This window comes from Saccopteryx bilineata, chromosome 10, assembly GCF_036850765.1.
Source record: "Saccopteryx bilineata isolate mSacBil1 chromosome 10, mSacBil1_pri_phased_curated, whole genome shotgun sequence".
Lineage (NCBI taxonomy): Eukaryota > Metazoa > Chordata > Mammalia > Chiroptera > Emballonuridae > Saccopteryx > Saccopteryx bilineata.
The window spans coordinates 44,316,801-44,331,232 of NC_089499.1; the positions used below are offsets into that span (position 1 = coordinate 44,316,801).

At 35.6% G+C, this 14,432-nt stretch overlaps 1 protein-coding gene across 5 annotated transcripts in view; it reads left to right on the plus strand.

Moving 5' to 3' along the window:
* ARMC8 (armadillo repeat containing 8) overlaps positions 1-14,432 on the plus strand; it is a 115,484-nt gene that overhangs the window by 50,337 nt on the left and 50,715 nt on the right. For all 5 annotated transcript variants that reach the window (XM_066245059.1, XM_066245060.1, XM_066245057.1 and 2 more), the window contains 5 exons: positions 4,171-4,263; positions 8,928-9,008; positions 10,636-10,711; positions 10,808-10,898; positions 12,877-12,937. In XM_066245059.1, the coding sequence (XP_066101156.1) occupies positions 4,171-4,263; positions 8,928-9,008; positions 10,636-10,711; positions 10,808-10,898; positions 12,877-12,937 (402 nt within the window). The remainder of the gene's footprint in view (positions 1-4,170; positions 4,264-8,927; positions 9,009-10,635; positions 10,712-10,807; positions 10,899-12,876; positions 12,938-14,432) is intronic.

The window sequence follows — 14,432 nt, forward strand, 5'->3', positions numbered from 1 at the left end:
TTAGTCTCTGTTGGAAAGGTGAGCGTGAGTGGTGGTGGGGCAGTGTGTCGACCTGGAACTCTGAGGTCCCAGGTTTGAAACCCCAGTGTCGCCTGCTGGAGTACAGGCTCATCCAGCTTGAGCCTGGGGTCACTGGCTTGAGCTTGGGGTTACCAGCTTGAGTGCGGGATCATCAACATGATCCCAAGGTTGCTGGCTTGAAGCCCAAGGTTGTTGGCTTGAGCAAGGGATCACTGGCTTGGCTTGAGCCACCTGCCCCCAGTCAAGGTACATATGAGAATCAATTAATCAACAGCTAAAGTGACAGAACTACAAGTTGAGGCTTCTCTTCTCTCTCTCAACCTGTCTCTCTCTCCAAAAAGAAGAAAGAAAGAAAAATATGTGAAGAAAGGTGAAGTACAATCAGCTTGCAAGAGGCTTACTTGCTAGGCTAGAATCAGAAAAGATGTAATTTTCACAAACCTCAGGGATTATCAAGGGGTGTTACTATCTGTTGATTACATAGGACCTTCTTAATGAAAATTATCCAGGCCAATATTTTTCAAATACCCTTATCTACAATCCATAGTAAGAAATATATTATCCAGCCCTGGCAAGGCAGCTCAGTTGGTTACAGTATCGTCTCAGTATATCAAGGCTGAGGGTTTGACCCCTGATCAAGGCACATTAAAAGAATCATCTAGTGAATGCATAGATAAGTGGAACAACAAATGGATCTCTCTCTCTCTCCTCCCTACCCTCCCTCCCTTCTCCTCCTCTCGCTTCCTTTTTCTATAAAATCAATAACTTTTTTGTGTGTGTGTGTGAGAGTAGGGGAGGCAGAAAGACTCTCGTATGCACCCAGACTGGGATCCACCCAGCAAGCCCACCAGGGGGTGATGTTCTGCTCATCTGAGGCTGCCACTCCGCTGCTCAGCAGCCGAGCCATTTTTTTTAGCGCCTTAGGTGGAGGCAATGGAGCCATCCTCAGCGCTCAGGGCCAAGTCGCTCGAGCCAGTTGAGCAATAGCTGTGGGAGGAGAAGGGAGAGAGAGGGAGACAAAGAAAGAAAGAAAGGGAGGGGAAGGGGTGGAGAGCAGATAGTCAGTTCTCCTGTGTGCCCTGATCGGGAATCGAACCTGGGACATTCATATGCCGAGTCAACACTCTACCACTGAGTCAGCTGGCTAGGGCAAAAATCATTAATTTAAAACAATTTTTTAAAATATATTTTCCATTGCTACACTGCATATGTGTGGATTTGTGTGTGTGGGAGAGAGAGAATGAGAGAGAATCTTCAGGCTGTCTTCACAAAACAATTCCATAAATTGGATGTCCTCTGGTATCTATTATATCATTTTTTATTTTAAAAACATGCTGATTGGAATTCTCTGAGCTAACACAAAGAAATAGAATGTCAATGTGGTACACATATGAATCCGAGATCTTGCCCAGAATCATGCTTTACAAATATTTCAAGAACAAGCAATCAAGAGGCATAGGCAAAACAGTCGGGGAGAGGGGCTGTGTCACCTGGCTCCTTCATCAGCTACATGTTCCTCTGGCTGCAAGTGATACATAAGTATTGTAAGAGACATTTGTGAGTCATCTCAAACCAGATTTGTGTGACATTCTTCAGGGAGCCTCACCTCATGAATCTTTAAATTCTTTACTACAGTGATTCTCAAATTTGAGCATGTGCCAGAATTGCCTGGACGGCTTGTTAAACCCAGACTGCTGGACCTTAACTCTAGAGTTTCTGATTCAGTGAGTCTGGAGTAGGGCCTGAGAATATGCATTTCTAGCAAGTTTCCAAGTAATTTAGATGCTGCTGGTCCTTGGACCACTCTAAGAACCACTGGTATCATACGTAAGCAGTCCTAAATTGGTTAGGTTACATTCTTCTTAAAGCATTTCACACAACTCTTCTGCTAGTAAATATCAGCCTGTTTTCCTAAGGTCCTATTGTTCTTGTTTTCAAGGAGGTTAAACCAGCCATTAGCCTTCTTTACCCTAGAACAACGATTTTCAACCAGTGTGCTGCAAGAATTTTTAAAACATGCAACACTGACTATTTAGTCAGGGGCACTGACCTTTTTTCCCTTAGACTGTCAAATAAAAAAAATGACAACGGCTAACATAATAGTGATCTGATGTGAATGAATCAAAATTATACCTATTCTTTTTTTGTAGATTGGCAAAACATATTGTATATATATTTTTGGTGTGCCACAGAATTTTGGTAATTAGTTTATGTGTGCCATGAGATGAAAAAGGTCGAAAATCACTACCCTAGAGGTTTCACCTCAACCAATAGCCCAGTCAGTAGTAATAAAAGGAGAATTGGGTACTAGCTAGCCATTTTAACTTCTTCCTCCTCACATTCTAAACTGATTTTATAACTCAGTAATGAGTCATGGTACATAATTTGGAAGACTTTGGTCGATGCTAACATAACTTTTTACATGAGAAAAGTTAAGACCCAGGGACATTGAATAACTTTCACAGAAAGAACATGAAGCATCTCAATTTTATGCCTGATAGACAACAGAGAATCCATGAAAAGTGTCGTATAGTATAATAACAGAGAGTAGTGTTTCAGTTGTAATTAACTGCAGTTTGTGAGAGGAATGGTATAGAGCCAGCTGCTGGAGCAGCTCAGGCGCTAAACTCAAGACAGAGGGCAGAATATCTAGTTTAAAATCCCATTTATCCATTGGGTGACTTTGGGCAAATTAAAACTATTCTTTGCTTGTTTACTGAACAGTAAACTGCAGATATGTAACAGAAGTGGCAGAAAGGGAGGCAGGTGTGAAGAAATGTGAAAGGGGCTGTTGTAACAGGAAAACTGAGGGTTAAGAGCAGTGGAGCAAAGGAAGGAGGTGGAAATGGTTTTAGGGGCCTAGTAGAGGCTTTTTTATCTTCCTCTCAGTTGCCTGATCTATCTTAGCTGCTGCCCACATCCCTGTCTTCTGCCAATGGAACCACTGTTTTCCTTTTCCTTCCAGCCGCCCAGTAAAATAGACGGGTAGTTGACATCCTCATCTTCTCTCTTCCTTTTCCTTCTATGCATTAAGTACCCGACTTTCTTTGAGGTTTTCTAAGTTTTTCATTTTGTTTTTAAACTTCTTGTGATGACATAGAAGGTTATACTAACAAGCAAGGGGAAAAGATTCTACTTGTAGGCAATCAACAGCCTTGGTTTTTACTACTTAGTTTCTGTATATCTTAGTTTATATATGTTAGTTTTTATATATCCTCTATTTCTAAGAAAACCCCCAAATCTTGTTCATTCCAGCAGTATGATTTTTTAGTTTTCTTCTTTGCCTTCAGTTGTCTTTTGTCAAAGTGTGGTCTATGGACCAGCAGCATTGGCCACATTTAGGAGCTACTTAGAATCTTAGGCCCTACTCCAAACCTACAGAGTCATAATCTGCACAAGAATCTCCTCTGGGAATTTGCATATACATTCATCCTTGAGAAGCATGGCTCTAGGACTCATGACAGCATTGACAAGGATGCTTGAGCATAGTTCCTTTGCACCTGTGGTTCATTTCAAATCCCTTCCAACTTTAATTCCTTTCACATTCTGAACAAAAGGAGATTCTTGGAGAGCCCTGCAGCGGGTTGGGTGGATTCTAATCTTCTGTATGATCTTGTATGTTGCTAAATGTCAGCAATAGGTAGAGTGTACGCTGTGAGAAGCTGCTATTGTGGAGGCTGAAATTAGCTAAGTATAATCGTTATGAGAGATTCTTACTGATTACCGATACCTCCCATAACAACTCAGAGGTCATAATTGCCAAGTTTTATGCAGTAATTCTTCTTGATAAGCTATTTATTATTGTATATCTTACCAGTTACCTCAGATTAGGTTTCAGAACAGATTTCTGTCAAGTCTTACTGAAATGATTTTGCATTACTGTAGGAATGTAGGCTGTTTATGGGAAAGAAATTGAGAATTTTCTTTTCTTGTATTTTATTGTCTAGAATGAATATTAAAGCTCTTCTCCTTATCCTTTTCCCAGTTTTGATGTGTTGCTTTTGTTTTATTGTGTTCCGTAAGTAGACTTGACTTTCTGCATTAAGATAAGAGGCTTGTATCAGTACCTGCTCGTGGAAATAGTTTGTTAGAGGTACTCTGCAGTGCCTAAGCTCCTTGTTGATGTGCTCTCCTTCCCTTCAACTCTAGGATGCTACGGTGATACCACACCTCATGGCACTGCTTAGCAGGTCCCGCTACACCCAGGAGTACATCTGTCAGATCTTCTCACACTGCTGTAAAGTAAGAACCGGAGTAAATATGTTCTGTAATGTAAAGTCTTATATGCCCTCAGGAGATGTGCCTTCTTTGTGTATCCTCCCAGAGATAATCTATACATATAAGCAGATCTATGCACATATCCCCTGCCTCTTTTTTTGACATAAAAGAAAGTATACCATATTCACTTTCTCTGCACCTTGTGTTTTACACTTAACACATTTCGAAGACTATTCCATATCAGTACATAAGGAGCCCCTTCATTCTTATTTTTATAAACGGCCATATAGTATTTTACTGTATAATGTACAGTAATTTATTTACCCAATCCTCTATTGTTGGACATTTAGCTTGTTTGCTGTCTTATATTATTTTAAATAAATACCTTGTATGTAAGATACCTTATAAGAAATGGAATTGCTGGGTCAAATAGTGTGTGCATTTTGTGCATTGTAATGTAACTTTACCATATATTATCTTGTATAGAGTTTGTACCATTTTCTACTGCTACCAGCAGTGGATGATCATCACTGTTTCCCCATTCAGTTTGCACATTGTTGGAAATTATATTTTAAGTGATCTCAGACAAGCAGAAATGAGAGATTCTTCTGTTCTTTGTTGAGAGAAATTTATAAGTTAACCTGAACCAAACCTGAAGAGTACTATGAAGTGCTACTTATTTTGCTTCATAGTTTACACATTGAGTGTACTCTTTTAATAACAGTGGGTGATTATTTGAGATCTTTCATAGTTTTTACATATTTGATAACTTCTTACTGAGTAATTGTTTATCATCTGATGATTCTATAAGTTTTTCAGGACAACATTGCTCACCTGTCATTTATAATAGAAATACAAATTGGAAAGTTTGGGAAACTAGGAAAGAAGAGAAAGGGAAGTGAACAGCTACATACTAAATGAGCAAGATCACAGTTTACAACTTATTTCCAAATAAATGAAAATTAAATAATTTGGTTCCTGAAAAACTATCGATTATAATTTAAATGTTTAAATCTCTTCCCAAATTCTAGAGGAATATCACAGCCTACTTAATTTTATTAAGACATTTAGAATTTAAGATTTTTGTCAAAACTCTTTGCAGTTTCTTTTCCCAGATTGCTCTGACAGTGTGTAAGCTGACTCATAGGACCAGGGATGTCAGGTGATCCCTTAATCTTTTGAGTTGGGCAAAGAAATGTTTCGAGAAAAAGCATCACTTTTGTTGCAATTCATTTACTGAGAATGAGCTAAACTAACAGGGTCTAGAATCTTCCAACAATGAAATGATGCTATGCTTGTAGTCAGCCTGGTAGATAGAAAAGGATACTCCAGACTCTGTGCATCATTAAAAATCTTTGAGCATCTATACCTGAGTGGTCGAGAACTGAATGTACTAGTTATAACGACAGCAGTCCCAAAAGGGCACTGAAAATTGGGCCTGGACGTATATAACTACTACATGTCAAATTTTGTTAAATTATGAGAAGTTTAAATAATCCCATTCCTGAAGTTACTCAAATCATTTTTAGAATTATTCATTAGAAACTTTGCACCACTTTTAGGCTTGCTCATCTGAAACTTCTCAGTGCTGTTTTAATTGAAATTACGGATAAAGGAATACAGTACCATTAAATCACTAGTTCTTGTGCTGGAGAGAAACTTACGCTGAGCAAGAGTTTACAGGCACCCTCATGCCATTAATAGAATTGAAGATAGTAGGGAAATTCATCTTAACTCAGCTTTCTCTTAGCCTGATAATGAGTGTTGAGCATTTGCCATAGTAAGTAAGTGACCAAATTCAAGTATTCTGAGATCTAACTAGACCTTGGGAAACATTGTAGTATTTATAAACCCAATGACAATAGAAATAGCCTAAAATACAATATTAATTTCTCTACTGAGACACTAACAATATGATGACTTCTATTGTCATTAATTATAAAAACCTTTTATTTTCATGTTGTTAAGTTTACATATAAGATTTATAATGGAATTTTAAGACTCATTCACAAATATGCATATACCGGGTTGTATTAAATAAATTTACATACTTTGGAGAAAGAAAACAGAAAAAGAGATTACAAAAAGTATTTGTATTATAGGCTAATCATAATTATATCTTTGAAATTTTTTCTCCCTGATTTATTAAGGAGCAAAAAAGGCTAGTAATAATATTAATTGGAGCTCTAACTTCTAAACTATTGTCATTTCTTAAGTAGTTACACAAATTTCTGAGACCTGTCTTTTGGAGTTTAAGATCATGAGGGCATTACGATTTATCTTGTTAACGGTGGGAAACATTTTATTTAGAGAATTGCATTGCACTTGATCTTGCCATCATTTATAAACGTAACTCCACCAATAAAGATATTCTATAGATGATCCAGCTCTTAGGGGGGAAGAAAAAAAGATACTTGCATCTGGATATTCATTGAAGTGATGTTTATAATAGATACATGTCTAACTATAGAGTACTAGTTAAAGTATGGGGCATTTATCCAATGGAATAAGGATGAATAAGGCCATGAAAAGAAAGAAGAAAGCTCTTTATGTACTGATATGAGTGATTTTTGAGATAGATTATAAAAGAAACAAAAGGTTTAAGACTATATATATAATGTAAAATTTATACTTAAACAGTACATTATATATGTATAATTCTATATATTAAATATATATTTATAGTATATATAGTACTATATATAGTATAAATAAACATACATAAAATGGGAAAGAATATACTTATGTATTCATTATATAATGTCTTGCCAGATATTAAAAAAATCTATTAGTTACCTCAAAGCAGGGGAACGGATTGGCGAATGCAGTGGTAGAAAGACAGTGAGGTACAAGGGGTGGAGGCAGCACCCTGCTACTTAGCTATTCTGCTAAGCACTGCCAGTATTTAAATTGGGATGTTAAAATTTATAAGAAAGGCAAAAATTCTTAGTATGCTGATGTGTCAGCCAAGGCTATTTTAGGCTGATCTTCACAATTTATTCTAGTTATTTACTTATTACTAGGTAAGGAAACAATGGCTCAGATTCTTAGGGGACCCTTCTTTTTCTTGGCTCCCCCAGTAGAGTCTCCACCATTATCTTTATAATGAATTAACCAGAGACTCCTGTGTTTCAAATGAGATAATTCAAGTAAAGCATTCAGAACAGTGTCCAGCACATGGCAAATAAAGAGTAGTACCTTTGATTATGATTGTGGGTGTATGGATAAGAATGAGGTAGGAAGACAGCATACTATCAGCCTGTGTCCTGAGAGTGACAGTATTTTAAGTTACAAGGGCAAGTTTGCGCTATTCTGGAGGAATACATAGTGATACATATATCAAGCAGTTGTGCTCTGGGAATTTATCCTCATTCCTCAAGGATCTTCACTGAGATGCAGCTTTAATAAAATTTAACAAAACATTATTTATATTAGTGAGACATTAGAAACTACCTAAAATAAGTAATTAGGGTTTGTTTTAGTAAACTGGAATATCATATAGTGATTAAAAATAAGAAATTAGGAGTTAGGAAATGTACAGAAATTAAAAGAGAAATTACTGAAAATTTTTTTGGTTTTTTTTTATAGGGACCCTTTTAATAGTATATAAAATGTTTAGGGAATTATTACCTATAAAATAGAATATGGCTGTTTTGTTATTCAGAAGTATGAATGCTAATCTCCCCTCTTCAAGTGATAGATATTTTGGTCCAAGAAGGAATGAGCACCTGTAAGGTAGTTGTTACTTGGCTAAACAATGGGTTGGAGAAATTGGTCCGAGAGCTTTTCTCTAGACTAGTATTGGGTTTCCTGTGGCAAACCCGGACAGGTAGTCTACCGTTCAGTGCTGTTTTCCTCTTCTGCATAACTATAAGCATGACATACTACCCTGCCTTGGCTTTAATTGACTTTTCATTGTTTGAATGGGTAGGTGGGTGCGTGGGTGGGACATAAAAATAATGAATAAAAACTGTGGCAAATTCGAAGCCTTGCATTAATATCTTAGCTTCTGCTACTTTAAAGATCTCAAGTAAATTGATTAGTAGAAAATGGTTGATGAAAAATAAAATACCTGAATTTTCCTATTTTTTCATTTTTCTATTCTAAGAAGTAGTAAATTTAAGAAAAAAAATGAGATAAAACAAACTAAACACCTTATTCACATCTCAGTTGTGGAGTGTTGTGTTTCCCACCATCCATTATTCACACTTCCTGTGGGTGGAGATTAGTCTCTGCTCCAGTTCTTCTTGCAATTATATATTTAATTTTAGAGATCTCCTCACTAGTTCACCAGTCTTAAGTTATAAAAATGACAACACTGTTTCTCTCCTGTGGGCATAGGGTGAGAGTGTGCCCATGAAATACAGAATTCATAGTGGTTCTGCTGCTGTGATGGTGTCTATTTAAGAATTGCAAAGGGCCTGTGCCAGGTTAGCTTCTGTGCCTCTTCCTTATTGGGGAGGTAGGGAGGCAGTAACTGTATAGAACTGGAGTGAGATAGGATATGGCAGTCCCTTGCAGGACTAAAAATAGTATCCACTCTGCTTTTTAGAGGATGAGTTATACAAGAGAAAGGTAACTGAGAATTCTGCATTGTATTGAGTGTGGTTTTCTACCTTTAAGTAAATGTTTTATTGAAATGAATCATTGCTCTTTTTAATGTATTACTATATTCTCTTTTCTTGCAGGGTCCAGATCATCAAACAATTTTATTTAACCATGGTGCAGTTCAGAATATTGCTCACCTACTAACCTCAGTATCTTACAAAGTAAGATGTTCAAAATTATGTCCAGATTTTTATACTTTATTTTGATTTCTAGAATCTTGCTATAGAGAGAGACCCACATATTTTATTGCTCTTTTGATAGCTATTATGATCAAGAGTAGTATTTTATCAGTAAAATGTTATGGAGTATTGTATCACTTACAGAATTTGTTGTTTTTTTTAAAAAAACTGCCCTTGCCTTTCCATTTTTTTTAGGATATGGTTTGTGGCATAAGTTGCTATTGATTTTCACTTGTGATCATTAATCTCTTCCAATTAGATGTCCATGCCAAAGCTAATGCCTTGAAGTCTGTGGGAGCACTGGCTTGCTGTATCAGGAAAGACTTTGGATTCCATATTTGAGAGCCTTAGTTAGCCCCAGTGACTCAGACTTACAGCATATACCCACATATACATCAACATTTAAAATATATTCTGTCGTGTACACTGCTCACAAAAATTGGGGATACGTTATCGCTTCGTATTCATTTTGAAATACTTCCTAATTTTTGTGAGCAGTATATTTTGAGTTAAAACGTTAAGAGTTTTCAGATTTGTTAATTAGATTTTCTTTATTGTCTTTTCTATATAAGTGTCATCATGATGTATTATCAGGCATTTAGCTAAGACTTTGGACATTTTTTTGTTGTTCAGCCAGCAAATTATTAGCAAAGATTGGAACATTGTCCTTATTGTGTCACATTAGAGCTGAGTGTACCAGAGTTCCCTGAAGAGCAGAGAAGCTGTCATTTAGTCTCCCATCCACATGTGCTGACCCTAGCCTGCTCTTTTGGTCCTTAGCTTTATTACAGCCTGCTGATATTATGTATATTTTCCTACCTCAGATGCTCTAAATTCACTCTTGGTGAAGAGGTCACAGGGTTAGAAGTATTGCCCAAGTGTTTCTTCATACCTCAACTACCATTCTGCCAGTCCCAGGTTCCACACATAAGAACCTGAAATGTGGACTCAGGCTTGCAAATAAGGATTAGATCATTTGTGAAAACTACAGAAAAACTGAATAACAGCTCTCATAGGGTCTCCTACAAATGTAAAAATACGTTGTATGTGGTCAAGACTTTGGGCTGGTGGTGTCATCCCAGACTAGTATTAAAGAATAGTAACACAATTTATAGGTGTTTTAAGAGTTAAATTAGTTTAGTCCTTTTCAAACTTTGATTATAACTTTGTTTCCTCTTTTCCCCACTTTCACTCATCCCATATAGAAGTACGAGCTACTCCCCCCCCCCCCCCCCCAGGTGTCTGTTTTTTGTAGTTTGGGAAGAAATGTCCCACTTGAAAGGCAGTTGATAATTGTTATTAAGTTCCCTTTGCCTTACCAATATTGTATTTTTATAGTGTTTTTTTAAAGTTGATTAGGGATTTATTTAGTTAGATATTATTTCTACTTTGCTGTTTTAGCTTTTCCTTTACTTCATGATTAATTTTATTCTTTTACAATTAATTTTAACTCACTGCACTCTTCAGATATATAGATCTTTTTCTATTCCCTTAAGTCCTTTCTTTAGTTCTTTAGCAGATTTAAGTTATTTTTTCAGACATTATTTCTAAGACATTCAAATTCATATCTACAAACTTTAAATAAATTTGTTCATTTAATTTTTTACAGGTTCGAATGCAGGCACTGAAATGCTTCTCAGTTTTAGCTTTTGAAAACCCCCAGGTATCGATGACCCTGGTAAATGGTAGGCTGGAACTTTCAGTGGCACATGTATGATTTAATTTATAAACTTTGTAGATTTATAGAATTCCTTAATTCTTTTTGTTTGCTTTGTTTCTAGTTTTGGTTGATGGAGAATTGTTACCACAAATTTTTGTGAAGATGTTACAGAGGGATAAGCCTATTGAGATGCAGCTAACATCAGCAAAATGGTAAAAGTCAAGACAGTGTGGGAAGAGAGATAGTGCTTTATCAATATCTTAAAGCATTTTTGGATAGATGGATTAGTTTAATTTCAATCCCCATCCTGTTTTGGGATCTTGAATTTTGAAAGTCTTGGGTTGTTTCACATTTTCTGGAATGGATGTGAGTTTTTACTCTGTTTATTCAATAGCATGCAGCACAGGAAATTTCATATAACATCTGAGACTGCCTACATAAAATTACTTAATTACATTTCCTTCCTATATTTCAGTTGAAATGATACAGAATTAGATGAGAATTAACCAACACATATACTAAATGCTAAAAGTATTAGGCAAGGAAAATATAAACATACAGAAACATGGAGTGAGAATTAGTTGAAGTTGATAATAATGGCACAATTTCAAAGAATGGTTTCCTTATTTTATGAAAAACAAAACTAAAAATCCTCACAGAGATGTAATAGTTTATAATATAGTTCTTATTAGCATAATTCCTGGTTCATATAAGCCTTCAATATATGCTAATTCTGTAATTATCAGTGCATTAACAGATAGATTGAACACCTATTGTATAGGGTTCTCTACTAAATGAATTGTTTGGATTCATTATTTAAGAGTCTATGACTTTCTAATATTTTGATGAGAATGAAGAATTTTCAGCGAAATACTTATGAACCATGAATTGTTTATTTTTTGTTTATATTATATTTTTTGTTTGTTTCCTTTTGGTCTTAACTTCAAAAGCATTTGCTTCTTGTAAGTAAGGTAATCCTATCATAGAACTGATTTTAAAAAACAATGGGGCAACAAGCCTTAAGATAATGATAACAGCTATTAAGAATTCAGCCCTCTACAATATAAATAAAAATAATTTTACTGATTTGTTTTAGCATTTCTTAGAAGCCAGAACATGGAGGTAGGGGGTGGGGGAGGGTTTCACCCAGCTTACTAAAGGAATCTAATTGAAAAAGGAAAGTCATTAATTAAAGTTTCTAAAGTGCTTAATGTTCATTACCTGCTTAGGTAATACAAAGTAATGTTTTTCTTTTTTTGAAATTTTATTCTTATTCAAAGCTAGATATTATTGTGAAGGTAAATTGTTTTTCAATAGAAGTAAATTATTGTCTTTTTTTTTTTTTTTTACAGAGACAGAGAATTAGAGAGAGGGACAGATAGGGACAGACAGACAGGAATGGAGAGAGATAAGAAGCATCAATCATCAGTTTTTCATTGCGACACCTTAGTTGTTCATTGATTTCTTTCCCATATATGCCCTGATCATGGGCCTTCAGCAGACGGAGTAACCCTTGCTCAAGCCAGCGAACCCGGGTCCAAGCTAGTGAGCTTTTGCTCAAACCAGATGAGTCCACGCTCAAGCTGGCGACCTCGGGTTCTCAAATCTGGGTCCGCCGCATCCCAGTCCAATGCTTTATCCACTGCGCCACCACCTGGTCAGGCTATTGTGTAATTCTTAAAGCCACTACCAGTAACCTCTGAATAGTTGCTTTATTTCTTATGGATACCTATAAGTGTTAGAAGTTAAAGGCTGCTTCTGTGATATTTCTGCTGTTAAAGCTGAAATATCTCAACTTCATTTAAACTTACTTTGTTAAGTTTATATTTTATTTTTAATGTTGTTTTCTTTTTATTATGGAAAATTTAAAACATAAAACCTTATAGAGAAAAGTAGAAAGAACTCTGATGTGCCCAGGACCTAGCTTCAAACTTGATCCAACTGTTAGGCCATTTATTTTTAGAAAAATTTTGTGGGCTGTTTTTTTTTTTTTTTTTAATAATTGGCTTAGTGTCTATTTATCAGTTAGTTTTCTTTATTAAATTAATAGAACCTCAGATAAGGGAATATCAAAACCTTTAAAATAAGAGTAGTTGTCTTTTTTTCCCCCCCATAAAATCTGAAAGGCAGTAATTTTCCTTTTAAAGTTTTAAGACACAAGCAAAAACTTACTTTCTGCTCTTATTCCAGTTTAACTTACATGTGTAGAGCTGGAGCAATTCGGACAGATGACAGCTGTATTGTATTGAAGGTGAGCTAACTAATACTCTAAAAGCATGTGAAAATTATCCAGTCATATAAGTGTTGAATATAAATATTGGTATTCCTAGTTTTTTTTACACATTTGTAACTATAGTTTTTGTGCATAGAATAAAATAATAGCGAACACCATGATTTTCTTTTCAGTGTGATGCCATTTATATAGTTTTTAAAAACTGGTTTAGCTGTGTTTTGAAAGTCAAAGTGAAGTAATTCTTTCCTTCTCAGACCTTTTTTATTTATATGGTGTAAGGAGAATGTAGAAACTAAAAATATGTAAAGGTCAGGTGAAATAGAAAATGTATTTTAACCCTTGATTTTCCTTGTTTGCAAATTTTGTAGGAAGCTATTCATTAGCTCTGCAGATAGACTTCATGTCACCCTCATGGCAGATAATCAAAAGGCATAATGAGAAAGAATAAATAAATAATACATGAAAACAGTCATCATCATTGATGTCCAAATCAACTAGAAGTCAGAAAAGCCCAGATAAGAGACCTAGCCCTAAAAGTCTCAAGACCTGGAACCTGATTTTAGCACTGCCACCACTCCCTAGCTTGGTAACCTTGGGCACAACCCTATTCTTCTGGTGCTTCAGACTCCTAATTATGAAAATGGAGGTAGTAATTCTGCTCATCTGTCCCTCAGGGTTATTGTAAGAATAACAGTATAAATACATTGAATGTCTTATTAGCTATAAAGAACGAAACGTGTAAGTAAATTATTCATGCATCATTTTATGAATGTGAGAGTTCCCACTATCAGCATTCAAAATGAACCCCAAGATAAAAGATTAATGTTTACATTAGTCTTTGGTGAAGCAAGTCAATTAATTTAATTAGATCTGAGGCTCCCTAAGTAAACAAGTCTGTGTAGAGTACTAAGGCCTTCTGTGCAAGGACCTTGTTTTATTATTTTAACTACTCTACCCTCCTTTTCTTCCTCATTGGTAAGCTAGGTTAATAGTATTTTTCTTATTCATGTGGTGGTGATGAGCATGAAATTCAGTAATATATGAATTTATGGTATTGGTAAATGTTAATAACTGTTCAAAGGAAAATAAGAACAGGGCTTTCCTCTTGGAAGCCTAGGGTTGTATTGAAAAGCCTGAATGTGTCTGAAATCAACAGGAAGCAATAAAGTGCTAAACTGTGGTAAAGATATAATGGGGACTTAGAAAAGAGCAAAGCACTATTGGCTGGTAGTTGAGAAAGGCTTCTAATAATTGTAACATTTCAGTTTTTACATCCACATTAGCCTTTAAAGTGGATTTATTTTATTAGCCTTAGAAATAGTAAGTACATGGGATATTTTTATTGAGAGTCTTATTTAGATAAATAACCAACCAAGACCAGTGTTAAAATTTTTCAAGGACCTCAGAAGTAAAATTAGACGACTAAATACTACTCTTTCCAAGGAGCTATTCAGAAAACCTAGGAACTCTGATTAATATATATTACTTGTGTTAGAGGAAAACCGATGGAATC